This window comes from Nerophis ophidion, linkage group LG23, assembly GCF_033978795.1.
Source record: "Nerophis ophidion isolate RoL-2023_Sa linkage group LG23, RoL_Noph_v1.0, whole genome shotgun sequence".
Classification (NCBI taxonomy): Eukaryota; Metazoa; Chordata; class Actinopteri; order Syngnathiformes; family Syngnathidae; genus Nerophis; species Nerophis ophidion.
Genome location: NC_084633.1, coordinates 1,495,693 through 1,517,599, shown reverse-complemented (window position 1 = coordinate 1,517,599; position 21,907 = coordinate 1,495,693). Strand labels below are relative to the sequence as shown.

General features: G+C 37.8%; 1 protein-coding gene across 1 annotated transcript in view; it reads left to right on the top strand.

Moving 5' to 3' along the window:
• Window positions 1-18,190, top strand: part of LOC133541709 (4-aminobutyrate aminotransferase, mitochondrial-like) — a 74,017-nt gene extending 55,827 nt beyond the window's left edge. The window contains exons 9-16 of the mRNA XM_061885267.1: window positions 249-311; window positions 411-474; window positions 1,871-2,019; window positions 3,080-3,217; window positions 4,484-4,651; window positions 9,179-9,325; window positions 10,449-10,560; window positions 15,212-18,190. Of these exons, the coding sequence (XP_061741251.1) occupies window positions 249-311; window positions 411-474; window positions 1,871-2,019; window positions 3,080-3,217; window positions 4,484-4,651; window positions 9,179-9,325; window positions 10,449-10,560; window positions 15,212-15,333 (963 nt within the window). The 3' untranslated portion in view covers window positions 15,334-18,190. The remainder of the gene's footprint in view (window positions 1-248; window positions 312-410; window positions 475-1,870; window positions 2,020-3,079; window positions 3,218-4,483; window positions 4,652-9,178; window positions 9,326-10,448; window positions 10,561-15,211) is intronic.
• The last annotated feature ends 3,717 nt before the right edge of the window (window positions 18,191-21,907 follow it).

Sequence of the window (21,907 nt, the reverse complement as noted above, 5' to 3'; positions counted from 1 at the left end):
AACACTTTTAATCAGTTTAATGTCCTTTGCCCAGAAGTAATTTAATCATTTCAACTCATTCACCCTCTACAGGCCAATAGATGACGCCCCTGACCCCACCACTTTAGACAATAATGAATAGATTCCTTCTTTCAGACCTGTTGAATCTTTTATCAATGTTTTTTGGGTTCTGCAGATGCAAAATCGAATTTAATTTGTAAATGAGATCTTTGCAGGTCAACTGTTAAGGGTATTTTTTTATTTCATAGAATAAAGAGCGAGGCCACAGCTCTCCATCTGATGAGGACCTCAGCTCTTGCATGATCAACCAGGTGGAAAAAATCACCGCCATTGTTTCTAATTCTTTTCTCCCTGTCTGAAAATATCGGTTTTAGTTTGGATCTCTTTTTTTTTTTTTCCTTTTATCTTAGGGTCCAGGATGTCCGGAGTTCAGTATTTTATCTTTTATGGGAGGCTTCCATGGCAGAACTATGGGTAAGCAAACCAATTTAAAGGGGAACATTATCACCAGACCTATGTAAGCGTCAATATATACCTTGATGTTGCAGAAAAAAGACCAAATGTTTTTTTAACCGATTTCCGAACTCTAAAAGGGTGAATTTGGCGATCTATACGCCTTTTAATAGTTCACTGTCGGAGCGATGACCTTTCACCCGTGACATCACAATGAGAAGCAATCCACCATTTTCTCAAAACTATTAAACACAAAAGTCAAATTAGCTCTTTTATTTTCCGTTTTTTCGACTGTTTTCCGGTACCTTGGAGACATCATGCCTCGTCGGTTTGTTGTCGGGGGGTGTAACAACACGATCAGGGACGGATTCAAGTTGATTTATGTGGAGTGTGCATCGATTAGCACGGCATGCTAATCGATGCTAACATGCTATTTAGGCTAGCTGTATGTACATATTGCATTGTTATGCCTCATTTGTAGCTATATTTGCATCCAGCCTTTCCCTCCACCCACATTTAATGCCAAACAAACACATACCAATCGACGGATTCAAGTTGCACCAGTGTCAAAAGATGCAAAAGTCCCTCGTTTGGTCTGCACATTTTACCGGCGATGCTACGACAGACATGGCACAGAGATGTGTGGATATCCTGCGACACTCAAAGCAGATGCATTTCCAACGATGAAGTCAACGAAATCACAAAGGTGAGTTTTGTTGATGTTATTGACTTATGTGCTAATCAGCGATATTTGGTCGCGGCATGACTGCCAGCTAATCGATGCTAACATGCTATTTAGGCTAGCTGTATGTACATTTGTAGCTATATTTGCATCCAGCCTTTCCCTCCACCCACATTTAATGCCAAACAAACACTTACCAATCGACGGATTTAAGTTGCTCCAGTGGTCAAAAGATGCAATCGTTGGTTAGAAGGCGATCGGCGAGTAGGTTCAATAGCTATTCGCGCAATAGCTTCAGTTTCTTTTTCAATTTCGTTTTCTGCCTCCACACTCCAACCATCCGTTTCAATACGTGCCATCTGTTGAATCGCTTAAGCCGCTGAAATCCGAGCTAATATCGCTATATCTTGCTGTGCTATCCGCCATGTTTGTTTGTATCGGCATCACTATGTGACGTCACAGGAAAATGGACGGTAGATTTACAGATAGCAAAAATTTGGCACTTTAAAGCCTTTTTTCGGGATATTCCATGATGGGTAAAATTTTGAAAAAAACTTCAAAAAATAAAATAAGCTACTGGGAACAGATTTTTATTGGTTTTAACCCTTCTGAAATTGTGATAATGTTCCCCTTTAAAGTACACACTAATTTGAAATCACGTTGGTAGTACCATTATTGATTTGTTATTAAACTGATTTGTTGTCACTCATTGATTTTTGACTATGTCTTGCGAAGGTTGTTTGGCAACAACACACTCTAAGGCGATCCATAAGCTGGATGTGCCCTCGTTTGATTGGCCCATCGCACCATTCCCCAGACTGCAGTACCCACTGGAAGAGTTCGCCAGAGAGAACGCACAGGAAGAGGCTCGCTGTTTGGAAGAGGTAGGCTTAATAGTTGAATTAAAATAGCATAACGGTCAAAAATTGTGCTATTTTAGTGCGTGCGTGTATCTGTCTTTATTTTAACACGTGTAGCAAGACCTGGAGCAAACAAATGTGCTAGATAGGGATGGGTATCGTTTACATGTTAATGGTTTCTAGTACCAAATGGGTACTTTTCAAACTGTGACTGTGGTCATGCTTAAACGGTGTGCGAACTGGTACATAAATGAACATTGCCTCTTTATTTTTACATAATTTAGTAACGTTCAAGTTGAAAAGCCTATTAATTTTTATATGTCAATATAAAAATATAGCCGGTATAGCTCGGTAGGTAGAGTGGCCGTGCCAGCAACTTGAGGGTTGCAGGTTCAATTCCCGCTTCCGCCATCCTAATCACTGCCGTTGTGTCCTTGGGCAAGACACTTTACCCACCTGCTCCCAGTGCCACCAACACTGGTTTAAATGTAACTTAGATATTGGGTTTCACTATGTAAAGCGCTTTGAGTCACAAGAGAAAAGCGCTATATAAATATAATTCAATTCAATTCAATATAGATACAGTTATAACTAGGTAGTACTTACATTCAAAACTAAGAAGTGAAATCCACAACAAACAGTCACACTTATTGCAGTAAACCCAGTAGCAATGCAGAACATGGAGAGAGTGCAAAAAAACTGTTTGCTTTTATCGTAACTCTTCTTTTGTCACTTTCAACGGCACCGACCATGTTTTGGTACCCATTGCTAGTTGTAGTCTCTCATGTTTGTTCATAGACATTACTGCTATAATATTGAAAAAACTACATTTTTTGTGACGGGGACCTTTGAGAATACATTTGATTTTTTCAATGTTCAGATGTATTTCAGTGGTCCCTTTTTCTTTCAAAATTGTTTTTGCACTATTTTCATTTGATCACTCAATCTCCGCCTTAATACTGACATTACCATGATAACACTTATTCGGGTGTTACCATTGTCAATTGTACGGAATATGTACTGTACTGTGCAATCTACTAATAAAAGTTTCAATCATTCAATCTAACTTCTTGAATGTCTGCAGGTGGAGGATCTGATTGTGAAGTGGAGGCAGAAGGGAAAGCCTGTCGCTGGGATTGTGATTGAGCCCATCCAAGCTGAAGGAGGAGATAACCACGCCACCACGGATTTTTTCAAGAGTCTCCGCAACATTGCACGCAAAGTAACGGCCTTCACGGTTTACACAAAGCAGGGATGTCCAAAGAAAAAAAAATGTTGATACTTTGTGCACGTTAATGATGCTAAACTTTTCTAATTTCTAGAAAGTCATTTATAAATTAGGTAGCCGGATACATTTACCTTTTTCACTTTCAATTGGAGCCTTGGATATTGGCCAATACTGATATTGATCTGATACAATATCGGCACCAATCATACATGTTGAATGTTAGAAAATACTTTATCAAGTGAAATTACTCAGAGAAAAGTATTATTTATTTATTTATTATTATCATTATTAACTATTTAGAATAGACTTTACACAGGAGTGGAGTGGTAAATGTTTTTGGCGACATCTAGTGGCCACAAAAATTCATGAAGCAATGATGCAGACATGTCTGTTACTGGGTAGTTTCTAATATCCATCCATTTTCTACCGTTTATTCCCTTTTGGGGGCGCTGGCGCCTATCTCACCTATAATCGGGCGGAAGGCGGCGTACACCCTGGACAAGTCGCCACCTCATCGCAGGGCCAACACAGATAGAAAACATTCACACGCTAGGGCCAATTATCCCCAGGTGCACGTCTTTGGAAGTGGGAGGAAGCCGGAGTACCCGGAGGGAACCAACGCATTCACGGGGAGAATATGCAAACTCCACACAGAAAGAACCCGAGCCTGGGATTAAACCCAGGACTGCAGGACCTTCGTATTGTGAGGCAGACGCACTAACCCCTCTGCCACCGTGAAGCCCCAGTTTCTCATATGCAACTATAATTATTTGTTACTTGTTTAAATTGACAAATGCCATGTTTTAAACTGCAATATTGTTCAATTAAAGACACTTGTAAGAATGTTTAGCTTGTGTGCTAATGTGTGCTTAGCTGTTATGTAGCTGCTAGCCCCTAGTATCGTATAACCAATTGGTTAACCTTTTGTAAATTACATCACTAAAATATAAACCTTGGGTGCTTATTAAAGTACATTGAGGTGTTAACTGGCAGATTAGCACAAGTAAATGTGCTGCAGAACTCCTTGTATTGAAGTCCTTATATATGTAATACTTATACTATAATACTTGGTTTGTGCCAATATCAGACCGATTTCAATAACGGATCGGGACATCCCTAGCTTAATATGAAAACCAATCTAATGTAGGTCACTATATGCTAAGCTTTCTGAAAACATCTACATATTAGCTATGTTTTACTGGTGATGAAGCCATTTGTGATGTCGCTTACATGTGCTTTATTATGTTTGTCTCCACCCAGCATGGCTGTGCTTTCCATGTGGACGAAGTCCAAACCGGAGGAGGGTGCACAGGAAAGTTCTGGGCCCACGAGCACTGGGGTATGGACGACCCCGCTGACATCGTGTCCTTCAGCAAGAAGCTTCTGACCGGTGGCTACTACCACAAACTGGAATTACAGGCCGATAAGGTTGGTCATTTTAACATCTCCTGGAGTGGACGCCACACGAGTTCACTTTTAGATGTTGTCAGTCCTGAATTTAAAAACTTCATATAATATTATTGTCCAAAACTGAATGGGTTATAGAATAGTATAGAGTTTTATTGTCATTATTGCAGTGAACAGGTTCAAAGAACAATGAAATTGGAGCAGATCCCCTAAGGTGCATATACAATTTGGTGATATAAATAGTAAAAAAAGATAGAAAATAAGAGATGTGTGTGTATGTATATGTATATGTATATATATGTATGTATATGTATATGTATATATATGTATGTATATGTATATGTATATATATATATATATATATATATATATATATATATATATATATATATATATATATACACACATATATATATATATACACATATATAAATTGGCCCTAGTGTGTGAATGTGAGTGTGAATGTTGTCTGTCTATCTGTGTTGGCCCTGCGACGAGGTGGCGACTTGTCCAGGGTGTACCCCGCCTTCCGCCCGATTGTAGCTGAGATAGGCGCCAGCGCCCCCCGCGACCCCGAAAGGGAATAAGCGGTAGAAAATGGATGGATGGATGGATATATATATATATATATATATATATATATATATATATATATATACACACATATATATATATACACACATATATATATATATATACACACATATACATATATATATATATATATATATATATATACACACACATATACATATATATATACATATATATACACATATATATATACATATATATATATACACATATATATATACATATATATATATACACATATATATACATATATATATATATATATACACATATATATACATATATATATACACATACATACACGTATATATATACATATATATATATACACATAAATATATATATATATACATACACATATATATATATACATACACATATATACATATATATATATACATATATATATATATATATATATATATATATATATGCATATATATATATATATATATATATATATATATATATATATATATATATATACATATACATATACACACACACACACACTCAGTGCCGCCAATGTATTTCTTGTAAAGTGTATAAAAATGAATATGGAAGCTGGACAAATAAGATGCCAAAAACCAACGACTTTCATGTGGTATTAGACAGAAAAGAGGAACTTTTTTTCTCCTCCATTTGAAAATGTGGACATTATCAGCACTATACTGTCTGATTCCAATCAATGCAAGTCATCAGAATCAGGTAATAAACCAACTTATATTCTTGTCTTCATGAAAGATAGGAATCTATATGTTAAACATGCATGTATATTCATTAAAACACCTTTAACATTTCAACAAAAACGGCAAAATAAAAAAACTATAAATGATATACTGTGTATATATACATATATATATATGATATGTGTGTGTATGTATATATGAGGTAGATAACCTCGACTTGGTCATTTATTAAGTAATTGATTAACGTTGAAAAACTTATTGGGGTGTTACCATTTAGTGGTCAATTGTAGGGAATATGTACTGTACTGTGCAATCTACTAATACAAGTTTCAATCAATCAATCAATAAATGCCTACTGAGCCTATGGTGCTGTTAAGTTATTGTGGCTCAATTTGCCTTAATTTTTGTATTTTAATGTATTATTATTTAATATTATTGTTTTAGTTGCTTAAGAGATATTCCTGGCTCTGAATTTTCTCATTGCTATTTTTATGTTTTTGTGCATTATCTGTTGCCGTAATTATTAAACCAACAGGTTACTCATCAGTTACTCAGTACTTGATGAGTTTTTTCACAACATACATTTTACTTTTACTCAAGTAAATATTTGGGTGACTACTCCTTACTTTTACTTGAGTAATAAATCTCTAAAGTAACAGTACTCTTACTTGAGTACAATTTCTGGCTACTTTACCCACCTCTGCCATTACCTCCCTGCTCGGCACTCAGCATCAAGGGTTAGAATTGGGGGTTAAATCATCAAAAAATTATTCCCGGGCGCAGCGCCGCTGCTGCCCACTGCTCCCCTCACCTCCCAGGGGGTGATCAAGGGGATGGGTCAAATGCAGAGGACAAATTTCACCACACCTACTGTGTGTTTGACAATCATTGGTACTTTAATTTAATTAATATATATCCACACACATGCATATATGCATACACACACACACATATATATATATACATATATACACACATTATTGCACATTATAGTCCGAAAAAATAAAAAGACATGACACATGATGGACTCATTGTGCTAACTCAGTGCCTGTTTAATGCTAATGCTTATGGAGTATAACTTGTCAAAACGTTTGTTTATACCTGGGGTGTCCAAACTTTCTGACTTGGAGGCCGACTGCATGTAAAGTAACTGTGTGTGTGCGTGCATGTACATATTATATTTATATATTGGATGTGTAATAAATAATTAATATAATTAAATATTAACAGTGTGTGAAAGGTGGATCTCGTACCTTGTTTACTTCCGCGACAGACTCCTTAAAGTTTTGTAATCAATCAGAAATATCAAGCCCCTAAAATGCGCCACACATGGATAAGTGTTGTGGGTGTTTTGCATTTTTCCCATTATGCTTTGTAATGGGTGTCATTTTTTTTTTTTTTTATGGTGCATGGTCAATTTTTATAATGTCCAAAAAAAGTTCAGTGAGCAGGTTATCTGTGACCATGTCTTTTGACATTTTGTGTTGGTTGGATTTTTTTTTTTGCACCATGACTATGGAAGGTTTCTTTGCATTGGGTCATATAATTAAATAACCCACTAACTTTTGGTCAGAGCATAATTAAATATCATTAGCCTGAATTAATCTTTACTATTTTTATAATGTCCCAAAAAAGTTCAGTGAGCAGGTTATCTGTGACCATGTCTTTTGACATTTTGTGTTGGTTGGATTTTTTTATTATTTTTTGCAACATGACTAGGGAGGGTTGTTTGTATTGGGTTATATAAGTAAAAGCTCCACAAACTTTTGGTCAGAGCCTAATTAAATGTCATTAACCTGAATTACTCTTTACTACCAGATGTTGACAAAATAGTAGCATCAAATTTATCAGACCATTTAAATGAATGCAATCTCTCTGTGGCTAAGATTCCTTATTAAACTTGTGACTGCGTGCGGGCCGTAATTTGGACACCCCTGGTCTATACCTTATTCAAACAACACCCTACAAATGAAACTTAGACATACTTTAGAGTAGTCAGGGTACAGCTTGTACAGCATGAAAAACCATTATTGTCTAAATACTGTGGCTGGTAACAATGACAACCAAGATAATTTTGTTGCCAACAATCAACTGAAGACAATCCAACATTTCTGGAGTTTTCGTTGCTACAGTATTGTCCCCAGAGGAGATATAATAAAATAGTTGCTTAAATGTTGGGGGTTTACACCTACATGTGGTGCAAATTCTCAATGACGCAGATTAGTTTTATTTATGATAAATGGGTTAATCCCGGTTTGTAAACTTCATCACAATACTTGGTCAAACATTTATATAATTTGTGCATAAAGAGATCGACTTTGTTTTGTATTGAAATTGCTTGCTTTGTGATAACTTTTGTGTTCGTGGTTGTTTTTTGTCTTAGAGTAAACCTTGTTTAATACATGTAGTGCTAAATTTGTCCAGTCGAGGGCGACAAACCTTAGATTTAATTGTAAAAAGTCATATACAGTGTGTGCAATGTTTGGTGTGTGATTGTTGCGTAATTTCTGTTAATGTAAACATTTTTAGTTTATTGTGTGAATACATTAACACTCAACCTTCAATTTTATTTATGTAAAATACACAATGGACATTATTTATGTAAAATACACAATGGACATTTATGTAAAATACACAATGGACATTATGTAAAATACACAACGGACATTATGTGAAATACACAATGAACGTTATACTTTTGTCACGTTTATTTGATGTTTTATATTACAAACTTAAATGAAGAAAGACGTGTAAAGAAATAAAACTGAGGGAGGAAAATGATTCAAAAGAAACACCACCCTCAGCATCAATCCTCACCAGAACTTCGAGAGCTTCTTTTTCTTTATGCTGTTAACTAGCTGCACACGCTGGAAATGAGTAGCGGGGGCAGAATAATGAATTCATTGACAGTGCAGTGTGAAAACCGATGTGTTTACTTTGCAATTAGGTAAACACATTCTTCAATCAATCAATCAATGTTTACTTATATAGCCCTAAATCACTAGTGTCTCAAAGGGCTGCACAAACCACTACGACATCCTCGGTAGGCCCACATAAGGGCAAGGAAAACTCACACCCAGTGGGACATCGGTGACAATAATGACCCAGTGGGACGTCGGTGACAATGATGACTATGAGAACCTTGGAGAGGAGGAAAGCAATGGATGTGGAGCGGGTCTGAAATATAACCTGAAGAGGCATTTTCTGGCGAAACTTCCACATTTCGATGTCCGAAATTATTGTATTATCATTTACCTGTTTTCAGCCCTACCGCATCTTCAACACATGGATGGGTGACCCATCAAAGAACTTGTTCCTGGTTGAGGTCCTCAACGTGATTCGCAGAGAGAACCTCCTGGAGGAAGTGACTCGTTCGGGAAAAGCCCTGCTAAATGGGCTGTATGAATTACAGGTAACAAGTTTAACAAATCTGTAATATTCCGTTTTTTCCTCTATATCGGTAAGTGTACTATTTTTGCATGCACTACACAGTAGGTAGTGTTTTAACTTCTAACAGGGCAGCTGCAGTTTTTTTTTTTAAATCTTGCTTATTATTCAAAATGTTAATGTTATCCACCCATTTTTTTCCATTTTCATGCATTCTAACAAGTAAATAACTGTGATCAAAAGTCACTCTATTCTATCGATAAAGCCCTTAAAAAAACATCCAAACACCTTCATTTAGGTTTTATATACATGATGCAAGTTTATATGTAATGTAGTAACAGGCATGTTTGTAATAACATTTAATATTTATGTATTTTGCTCATTTTAAGCATACGTGGCGCGTTAATTTCAAAAACGCATCACAACTTTTCCTTTTTCCATCACTGATTACTAGTAACTGCAGACTTCATGAGAGCCAACAAAGATGGTAAAACATCACTTACTGTACAATGTCTGCCCTCGCTGGGATGCCAACCGGTAGAACAACTTGTTATATCCCCTTTTTAAGTGAAGAGTGACTCATAATCCTCGCGAAGAAAAGGAGGGTGGAACCAAGAGTCTTTTTGTGTCTTACTCAACATTTTTGGGTCTAAATTGGTTGTCAAAGTGTACCAATTTGTCGGATTACGTCCACATCCTTCTATGCAGGTAAGAGGTGTGATATATGATCTAGAAAAAATACTTTTACGAGCACCAGGTTGTGGAAACAACCTTCTGAGCTCAACAAAGCTACATAAGCTACTGATCTTTAGCGTTTGCAATAACAAAATCACTAATACTTAATATTCAAGTCGTGAAATGTAATTTTATGGGCAGAATAGTGGAGCTTTTGTTGGCTCCATTGTAAGCAAACTTTTATTTACGTTTATTTCCAAGTTAGTGCTTTATGCATTTAAAAAAATTTAATCCTTCATGTCTTTCGTCATGATTTTGACTGATGGGCTAAATAAATAAATGTGCAATTCCCCTTTGAAACTGTTCTAAAACGTTGCCCATTTTTACTGTTGAGTTGAGAAAATAGGCCACTAGCTCTTGTTCACTCGGCTCTTGCTCGCTGAGATGACGACCCAGATGCCTTTGCTCCTCAGGCTCAGTACCCTGGCCTTCTGAGCCGAGCCCGAGGACAGGGAACCTTCTGTGCCGTCGATATCCGTGATGATTCAACACGCAACAACATCCTTCTGAAGGCACGGAACAAGGGTATGTAACGCACTACTCCTCATTCATCCCTCTCTCCCTGTGTTGATGTTAAAGTAGTCTTCTGAAATTATTCACTTTTGAAAAATCAGATAAATCACGCCCTTGAAGTTGGAATAATCATGATGATTGACATTATATTGATTTATATTATAAAAAAATAATTTCCAAGCGGCATAAAAATGCACAATTACACCCATTCAAATCCATTACAATGCATGATGGGAAAAAATGCAAACCCCTCTTTACACTTATCCATGTTGGGCACATTTTAGCTGCTTGATATTTCTGATTGATTACACAACTTTGAGGAGATTGTCACGTAGGTAAACAAGGTAGGAGTCGAACTTTCACATACACTTAATATCCAGTTACATTCAAGGCCTACTGAAATGAGATTTTCTTATTTAAACGGGGATAGCAGGTCTATTCTATGTGTCATACTTGATCATTTCGCAATATTGCATTATTTTTGCTGAAAGGATTTAATAGAGAACATCGACGGCAATGTTCGCAACTTTTGGTGCTGATAAAAAAGCCTTGCCTTTACCGGAAGTCGCAGACGATGACGTCAGAAGGGTGAGGGCTCCTCACGTCCTCACATTGTTTTAGCGGCAAGAGCTATTCGGACCGAGAAAACGACAATTTCCCCATTCATTTGAGCAAAGATGAAAGATTTGTGGATGATAATGTTGATAGCGAAGGACTAGAATTTTTTTTTTTTTTAAAGAAAGTTTAAAAAAAAAAAAAGGCGATTGCATTGGGGCGGATTCAGATGTTTTTACACACATTTACTAGGATAATTCTGGGAAATCCCTTATCTTTCTATTGTGTTGCTAGTGTTTTAGTGAGTTAAATAGTACCTGATAGCCGGAGGGGTTTGTCCACGGGTGAGTTGACGCCAGTGTCTGAGGGAAGTCAGATACAAGAACGGCGCAAGCTCCACAGATCTCCGGTAAGAGGCGACTTTTTGCCACAATTTTCTCACCGAAACCTGCCGGTCGACAAGTGGTTGGGATCCATGTTCGCTTGACCGCTCTGATCCATAGTAAAGCTTTACCTACGGGAATTTTGAACAAGGAATCACCGTGTGTTTGTGTGGCTAAATGCTAAAGTTTACCAACTCCATCTTTCTACTTTGACTTCTCCATTATTAATTGAACAAATTGCAAAAATTCAGCAACACAGATTCAGAATTCAGAATACTGTTTAATTGCGCGATGAAAAGAGACGACTTTTAGCCGCAAATAGTGCTGCGCTAATATTTCCTGACAGTCCGTGACGTCACACGCAGGCGTCATCATTCCGCGATGTTTTCAACAAGAAACTCCGCGGGAAATTAAAAAAATTGCAATTTAGTAAACTAAAAAGGCCGTGTGTTGCATGTGTTGCAATGTTAATATTTCATCGGTAGTAGTGGGTTTCAGTAGGTCTTTAATTATTAATCATATATCCATTAAATTAATATACTATCTACACATACATATTTATAGGCTGTATATATTGTTTCTTCACATGCAGTCTGCTTTCGGACACCTTTCTTTTTAGCCCAATGTGGCCCCTAAGTCAAACATTTTCAACACACCTGTTCTAGAGTATTCAATAGTAGCCAGCCAGAAGGTAGGTTTTGTGTCCTGTCCAGCTACTCAGGCAAATCCTATTGTTGATGTAGACGCCCATATTTGCTGTACCGGAGCAGGAGAGGATAGAAAGAGGAAAATTAAGAAGATAGTGGGGGATATTGCAGGGACAAGAGGAGGATAAGACAGAGAGACAACAACAAACAGCAAATGGGATATGTACAACTATGATAGTAAAGGTGATAGCAAAGAAGCAGTTAGTGAATTAAATATTATTAATACAGAAATTACAATGGACATTATTACACTACAAATGGAGGAATAGATATAGCGCTATTAATAATAAATGATAACAACAATTACCTCTATTATCAACCATACAATTGTTTCAAATACAACACTACATATATGTAATGATAACTTTAAATACAAAAGAAAGCAGATAAATGGAGAAGAAAAGAGAGGCCAACTGTATTAACCTTGTAGATTGTTATAGTATCAATAGGTTAAGCTTTGTCAGTGTGCCGTGTGTTACCCAGTTATCCCTAGGGGAGGGAGGACAATGTTAATATATGTTTGATGAAACGTGATTATATGCATGACTATGTATGTTTACAGTCACGATCAAAAGTTTACATACACTTGTAAAGAACATAATGTCATGGCTGTCTTGAGTTTCCAATCATTTCTACAATTTTTTTGTGATAGAGTGATTGGAGCACATTCTTGTTGGTCACCAAAAAACTTTCATGAAGTTTGGTTCTTTTATGAATTTATTATGGGTCTACTGAGAATGTGACCAAATCTCCTGGGTCAAAAGTATACATACAGCAATGTTAATATTTGGTTACATGTCCCTTGGCAAGTTTCACTGCAATAAGACACTTTTAGTAGCCATCCACAAGCTTCTGGTTAAACTTTTGACCACTCCTCTTGACAAAATTGGTGCAGTTCAGCTAAATTTGTTTGTTCTCTAACATGGACTTGTTTCTTCAGCATTGTCCATATGTTTAAGTCAGGACTTTGGGAAGACCATTCTAAAACCTTAATTCTAGCCTGATTTAGACATTCCTTTACCACTTTTGATGTGCTTGAGGTCATCCTCCCTTTTCATTGTCCCATTTACTCTCTGTAAAGCACCAGTTCCACTGGCAGGAAAACAGGCCCAGAGCATAATACTACAACCACCATGCTTGACGTTGGGAATGGTGTTCCTGGGATTAAAGGCCTCACCTTTTTTCCTCCAAAATTTGTGTTTCATCCGACCACAGAACTTTTCACCAGAAGGTCTTATTGTTGTCCATGTGATGGCTAAATCAGGCTAGAATTAAGATTTTAGAATGGCCACTCCAAAGTCTTGACTTAAACATGTGGACAATGCTGAAGAAACAAGTCCATATCAGAAAACCAACAAATTTAGCTGAACTGCACCAATTTTGTCAAGAGAAATGGTCAAATATTCAACCAGAAGCTTGAGGATGGCTACCAAAAGTGCCTTATTGCAGTGAAACTTGCCAAGGGACATGTAACCAAATATTAACATTGCTGTATGTATACTTTTGACACAGCAGATTTGGTCACATTCTCAGTAGACCCATAATAAATTTATAAAACAACCAAACTTCATTTGACGTGACTGATGTAAACAGAGGTCACAACCCAGGAAGTATATCACCCGAGGGGGCGTGGCTACAGGATGCCAAATGAGAAACGTTTTCTGACTTCATTGCCTGCATTGTTGTTTTCAATGATAACACTTTTAGTAAATTATCTAAAGTTTGTGTTCCATTAAAGGGGAACATTATCACAATTTCTGAAGCGTTAAAGCCATTAAAAATCAGTTCCCAGTGGCTTATTTTATTTTTCAAAGTGTTTCTCAAAATTTTACCCATCACGCAATATCCCGATAAACGGCCTGATTTTAACTGTCGTTATATCCACCCGTCCATTGTCCTGTGACGTCACAGCGCGACCACACAGAAACAAACATGGCGGATAGCAAAGAAAGGTATAGAATAGTAGCTCAGATTTCAGCGGCGTAAGCGATTCAACAGATTACACATGTATTGAAACGGATGGTTGGAGTGTGTAGGCAGGTACCGAAATTTAAATTAAAGAACAGAAGCTTTTGAGCCATATCACGACAGACAGCGGCACGGGAGGAAGCGCGGACAAATTTGGCAATCGCCTTCTAACCAACGATTGGTATGTGTTTGTTTGGCATTAAATGTGGGTGGAGGGAAAGGCTGGATGCAAATATAGCTACAAATGAGTCATATTGATGCAATATGTACATACAGCTAGCCTAAGTAGCGTGTTAGCATCGATTAGCTTGCAGTCATGCCGTGACCAAATATGTCTGATTAGCACACTCCACATAAGTCAATAACATCAACAAAACTCACCTTTGTGATTTCGTTGACTTTATCGTTGGAAATGCATCTGCTTTGAGTGTCGCAGGATATGCACACATTCTTGCCATCTCTGTTGTAGCATGGCTGTCGTCGGAACAAACGAGGGACTTACGCATCTTTTGACCACTGTTGCAACTTGAATGAGTCTCTGTTCGTGTTGTTCCTCCATCCGACAACACACCGACGAGGCATGAAGTCTCCAAGGTACCGGAAATCAGTCGAAAAAAACGGAAAATAACAGAGCTGATTTGACTTGGTGTGTGTAATGTGTTTGAGAAAATGGCGGATTGCTTCACAATGTGACGTCATGGGTAAAAGGTCATTGCTCCGACAGGCAAACAATTGAAAGACGTTTAAATCGCCAAATTCACCCTTTTAGAGTTCGGAAATCGGTTAAAAAAACATATGGTCTTTTTTCTGCAACATCAAGGTATATATTGACGCTTACATAGGTCTGGTGATAATGTTCCCCTTTAAATTGGACATGGAAGTGTCAAAAAGACAGCCAGAAGGTTGGTAGATGAGAATAAATATAAAGGTCAAATAAAGAGTAGAAATGCACCCAATTGCAGGAAATGTGGGGATTTTCTACATTTTCGTCTGTTTTCCTCAAAGGGGCAATGTACAACATTCCAATGTCTGACTATGTTCTGCCACCAGGTATCCTCCTGGGGGGGTGTGGCGATAAGGCCATCCGTTTCCGTCCGTCGCTGGTTTTCAAGGAGTACCACGTGCACATGTTCCTCAACATCTTCAACGAGGTGTTGGCCCAGTTCAAATGAAAAACAGCGGGGGACGTGGGTTCCATGACACGACACCAGGATACGGGGAGGGAACTCTCCTCACCGTCCACGCAGGATAAAGCACAAAACACACCAATCAAACGAAATCAGAAGGTCAGTTGAGTCTCGGCCAGGACAACGATAACAACGTGTGACGTGGTGAATCTGTAATCCATTCATTCAGTCGACATTAATCCAAATGTGTGGACACCTTATTCATCTCAGTCTCCTCATACTTTCTCATGTGGTACACCGGCTTTCACGCACCACAGTGCGAGCATGGAGTAGTCTGTTCTCATCACTACCTCCCAGTGAATGTGTGACGCAATCTGATACCATGTCAACAAATGGTTTGGTCCGACCCGGGCCGTCCGAACTGCGACCCAACGACAAAAAAATGGCACTTATGGACTAACCTATCCGTCCATGTCTCCTAATTTAACGTGAATGTCGGTTTAAAGAGGCGGACATCTTACCTTTGATAGAGGAGTCAGTGTTTGTGATGATTTCCAAGGCAACCTGCATGTCGGTGTCCATTTGGAAATGTCCTCCTAGTTCTTCTGCCTGTCGCCTTGGACCGACTTCGTAGCCCAGACCAACGCTAATCTTGGTTTGACCGTTAAAATGTCTCTGCATATTTAGTGCCTGCATGATACTTGTATGCGCTGTTTTGTTTTTTTGTTTTTCTACTCATACAATTTACCGCAACTCTGCTTCATAGTCAAGAGCTAGTTCCTTTTTTCCCTTCACGAATCGATCGCGTAAAGACTGCTATTCATTTTGTCTTATTCTCTTCTTGAGGTACAGTAAAGGCCAAAAGTTTGGACACACCTCTTTCAAAGCATTTTCTTAATTTTTTTATGACTATTTACATTGTAGATTGTCACTGAATGCATCAAAACTATGAATGAACACAGGAGTGGAGTTATGTACTTAACAAAAAAAGGTGCAACAATTGAAAAAAATGTTTTATATTCTAGTTTTTTTTTTCTGTGATGGTGTACCCTGCCTTCCGCTTGATTGTAGCTGAGATAGGCACCAGCGCTCCCCGCGACCCCAAAGGGAATAAGCGGTAGAAAATGAATGAATGAATATTGTAGTTTTTTCAAAATAGCCACCCTTTGCTCTGATTACTGCTTTGCACACTCTTGGCATTCTCTCGATGAGCCTCAAGCACACCTGGTCAGTGGCTTTGTGGTTAGAGCAGTGGTTCTTAACCTGGGTTCGAGAAGTCGGCCTCAGGGGTTCGGCGGAGCCTCCGCTGCGGAGGTCAAGACATGCCTGACTCATCGTGCAAATCAAACCTCCTCCCTCTCGCCGCATTATGGATGTTTCCTCTAATTTTCCATCTGATTCGCAGGTGTGTAATTTGTTGTGAGTTCATGCTCTGCTGGTTTTGTTCTTTGAACAAGATGAAGCTCATGCATGGTTCATTTTGTGAACCAGTAAAAAAAAACTACATAACTTTGTCTTGAATTTGAGTAAAAAACATTTTATTTTTCACTAAAGAAGGGTTCGGTGAATGCGCAAATGAAACTGGGGGGGTTCGGTACCTCCAACGAGGTTAAGAACCACTGGGTTAGAGTCTCCACCCTGATATCGGTAGGTTCTGAGTTCTCAAACCCCGGCCGAGTCATACCAAAGACTATAAAAATGGGACCCATTACCTCCCTGCTTGGCACTCAGCATCAAGGGTTGGAATTGGGAGTTAAATCACCAAAATGATTCCTGAGCGCAGCCACCGCTGCTGCTCACTGCTCCCCTCACCTCCCAGGGGGTGAACATGGGGATGGTCAAATGCAGAGGATCATTTCACCACACATAGTGTGCGTGTGTCTGACTGTCAGTAGTACTTTAACTTCAGGTGACTACCTCTTGAAGCTCATCGACAGAATGCCAAGAGTGTGTGAAAAAGTATTTAGAGCAAAGGGTGGCTATTTTGAAGAAACTACGATATAAAACACGTTTTCAGTTGTTTCACCTTTTTTGTTAAGTACATGTGTTCATTTATAGTTTTGATGCTTCAGTGACAATCTACAATGTAAATAGTCATGAAAATAAGGAAAACATTGCATTGAACGAGAAGGTGTGTCCAAAATTTTGGCCTCTACTGTACATAATAGCTTAAACAGCAACGGTAAATGGCTTTTTAATTGTTCCCCCCCAGAAGTAGGAATCCCACAACAATGTGATTTTTACACAAACCTTCACTGACAGCGACGCTCTGTTGACATGTTGCCAGTGTTGAAACTTGAGATTTGAGCAGGGATCTATGAAGGCTTAACTTGGTTTAAAGATGAAGTAGCACAGGGTCATTAACAACTCAATGTTTGCATCGTTCAAAGTGGCAGAAAAGCACGCTTTTAAAATAAGGACATTTGCGTACAACATAATTGTGGTGGTGAATGTTCCATGCCAGGCTAACATGGTCCGTGTGTCCCCTATAATTTACACCTTAACAAATATTTCAATCTAAAAGGAAGTTGTTCGGTTATTAAATCAGGGGTGTTAAAATAATTGAAAAATCCAACGAGGGCCATTTAGACATTGAATATTTTTTAATGTAGATATGTTACGTTATTTTGTTGTCTGCTTGTGACTCAAATATGGTCCCCGGACCGCACTTTGGACACCCCTGGGTTAGAGTGTTAAAGCTGAGGAATATAGCAGTAGTACAAAATAATACTGCTGGATTTCTTTAAAGTTGCAGATAAGGCACTTCTTTGTTAAACATTTTTGCACTTGTGATCAGAACCAGATAATTATTGATGTAATTATCTTAGATGGCTTTAACTGTTGTCTTTAATATATACTGTCAATGTACTGTGATGAATAAAATACATTTTGCCTAACTTGATTCATATTTTTGTCCTTTATGACTCTTCCTTCCACACTATAAAGTATTTATATCATCATGCATTAAGGGTGGGCGATACTGTAAACATTGCTATCGATACCAACTAAATAGAGTACAGTGTTGATGATATCGATTATTTTTACATGACATGTTTCAGGATCATTGGATGCTCTTGTGACTGTTTTACCATCTTAAATATTTTTATCATGGTTAAACGGTTTAGATCACCCCCATTGACCATTTTTGTTGGAGCAAAATAAATTCAATAGTGCAAAATTACTGAACAACATAAAACTACTTTTTTTAATACTTTGTCTTTTGGACCTATCATACAAACATTACAGCAAATATTTTTTTTGGGGGTGGGGGGGATGGATGGAACATAAGAGAAATGACATATCGATTTACCACACAGATATCAATCCGATACGGATGCCATGGCATCAATATATATTGTCAAAACCATTCTTATTGAATGCTGCGTCATAGTCATGAAAATATGAAAATATGATTGCCTCACAATAATACGCAACAGCCTATGGATTTATTAATGATATTTGTAAAGTAAAAAAAAACACTACTGCCATCGAGTGTCTATTTTTTTTTGTACAACTTGCTTTGAAATATTCCCACTAAAGAATGTTTGGAATACATGGTAATATAACAATTGTTGCATGATCAGATAATACCGTTGAAAATATTTGCAATTGCATGCAGTACATAATATTTTAGTGTCAATTGAAACTATAAATACATTCCGTAAGAAATGTGACGCGCTTTAAAACACATTACCACGCTTTTGCGGGCCATACTTGGCCCCCGGGCCTTGAGTTAGACACCAGTGCTATTGGGCCTAGTTTATTTTGATGATTTGTCAAAATACTTTATTTTTGAAATATTTTGTGTAACACTTTATAGCAGGGCTGTCAAAGTCATTTTAGCACAGCGGCCACATGCGGGAAAATCTTTGCACACGCAGGTCGGACTATTAAAATAATGGCATAAAAAATAAAGACTACTTGAGATTGTTTTCATGTCTTACTTTCGCCAAAATTAGAAAAAACAAATTCTGAAAATATTACAATAAAGATATATATATACAGAGGATGTCGTAGTGGTTTGTGTTGTGGTTTGTGCAGCCCTTTGAGACACTAGTGATTTAGGGCAATATAAGTAAACATTGATTGATTGATACAGAAAAAAAAACCCGACAGCGGTAAAGACTAGATCCATGAAGGAAAGAAGAAAGTACTGTAGCATCAAAAAGCTCCAGTGCATTCAAAACAGCGCAGCGAGGATCCTGACGAGACTGCGCAAGCGTGATCATATCACACCCATCCTCAAATCACTCCACTGGCTCCCTATTGCATCCTGGACGCAATTTAAGATGAACCTGCTAGCTCACCAATGCATCTACGGCAACGCCCCCTCCTACCTTAAGGACCTAATTTCCCCTCAACCTCCCAGCCGCAACCTCCGCTCCTCAAACAGCAACATCCTCAAACACCAACATCCTCAAACACAAACATCCTCAAACACCAACATCCTCAAACCTATCAGGACAAACCTACAAACTGGGCTGCTGGGCTTTCTGCCTGACCGCTCCCGAACTCTGGAACGCTCTCCCCGACCATCTTAGGTCGGTCAACCGTTTTAAGAAGGGACTAAAAATCCACCTTTTTAGCACAGCTTTTATCTAATTTCTCTACCTTCTTGTTTTTAAATACACTGCTTGCTTATCTGTTTTATCCAGTGATTTCAAGCTTTTATTTCTATTTGTATCTATGTTTCTGTTTTATCTAGTGTTTATCTATTGTTTTTCATGATTTTATTTCCATTTTATGTTTGTATTATATGTTCTAACTTTTTATTTTCATTTTTTCTTGTTTTTAATATTTTTATACTTTGTAGCACTTTAAGATTTTAACAAATTAAAGTACATTACAAATGTAATTAATTATTATAATTTTTTTATTAGAAAGTGAATAAATGTTTATAACAGAATACATTTACATGTATTCTGTTTATAACAGAATACATGTTTATAACAGGGCGGTATAGCTCGGTTGGTAGAGCGGCCGTGTCAGCAACTTGAGGGTTGCAGGTTCGATCCCCGCTTCCGCCATCCTAGTCACTGCCGTTGTGTCCTTGGGCAAGACACTTTACCCACCTGCTCCCAGTACCACCCACACTGGTTTAAATGTAACTTAGATATTGGGTTTCACTATGTAAAGCGCTTTGAGTCACTGGAGAAAAGCGCTATATAAATATAATTCACTTCACTTCACTTCACTTCACATATGCATAAAAATGTGTTTCCTTTTGAATTATTTTTTTTAATGAATTAAGTAGCGTTTTTGACAAGATTTTTCCAAAACGTAATATCGAATGTGAGATATAACATTATATTATTATATAGTTATATATTAGATCAGTGGTTCTCAAATGGGGGTACGCGTACCCCTGGGGGTACTTAAAGGTATGCCAAGGGGTACGTGAGATTTTTTTTATTTATTCTAAAAATAGCAACAATTCAAAAATCCTTTATAAATATATTTAATGAATAATACTTCAACAAAATCTGAATTTAAGTTCATAAACTTTGAAAAGAAATGCAACAATGCAATATTCAGTGTTGACAGCTAGATTTTTTTGTGGACATGTTCCATAAATATTGATATTAAAGATTTCTTTTTTTGTGAAGAAATGTTTAGAATTAAGTTCATGAATCCAGATGGATCTCTATTACAATCCCCAAAGAGGGCACTTTAAGTTGATGATTACTTCTATGTGTAGAAATCTTTATATATAAATGAATCACTTGTTTTTTTTTTCAACAAGATTTTAGTTATTTTTATATCTTTTTTTCCAAATAGTTCAACAAAGACTACTACAAATGAGCAACATTTTGCACTCTTATACAATTTAATAAATCAGAAACTGATGACATAGTGCTGTATTTTACTTCTTGATCTCTTTTTTTCAAACAAAAATGCTTTGCTCTGATTAGGGGGTACTTGAATTAAAAAAATGTACACAGGGGGTACATCACTGAAAAAAGGTTGAGGATCACTCTATTAGATTATTGCGTGCAAAACAGCAGCAGGCGGCTGTGGCCTGCGGGCCGGTTCTAATACTAATCAAATATCATCCAGGGGACCAAAGATAATTAATTTGCGGGCTGGATCTGGCCCACGGGCCTTGGCTTTGACACCCCTGCTTTATACACTCTGATTGCTTTAAAAAAACATTCAAATACTGAATAAAAGCACCACAATCCACATGAAGAACCATTACAGAATTATGAAATTGGCCCCTAGTGTGTGAATGTGAGTGTGAATGTTGTCTATCTGTGTTGGCCCTGCGATAAGGTGGCAACTTGTCCAGGGTGTACGCCGCCTTCCGCCCGATTGTAGCTGAGATAGTCACCAGCGCCCCCGCGACCCCAAAAGGGAATAAGCGGTAGGAAAATGGATGGATGGATGGAATTATGAAATTATAATCACAAAACGTTATTTTAGTACATGTTGGGACGCTTCCACCGCCTTTTCTGTTTATTTCGCATATTTTGTCAAGTGTTTCGTCATTTTTCAGCCACTTTTCAATTACGAGACAGTTTGCCTTTTGCGTGACAACGTGGCGCCTCGCAGCCAATGAGAATAATCGGAAGGAGGGTGCGAATGTGATTGGATGAAAGCTTTTTCAGGGCGAACCTTA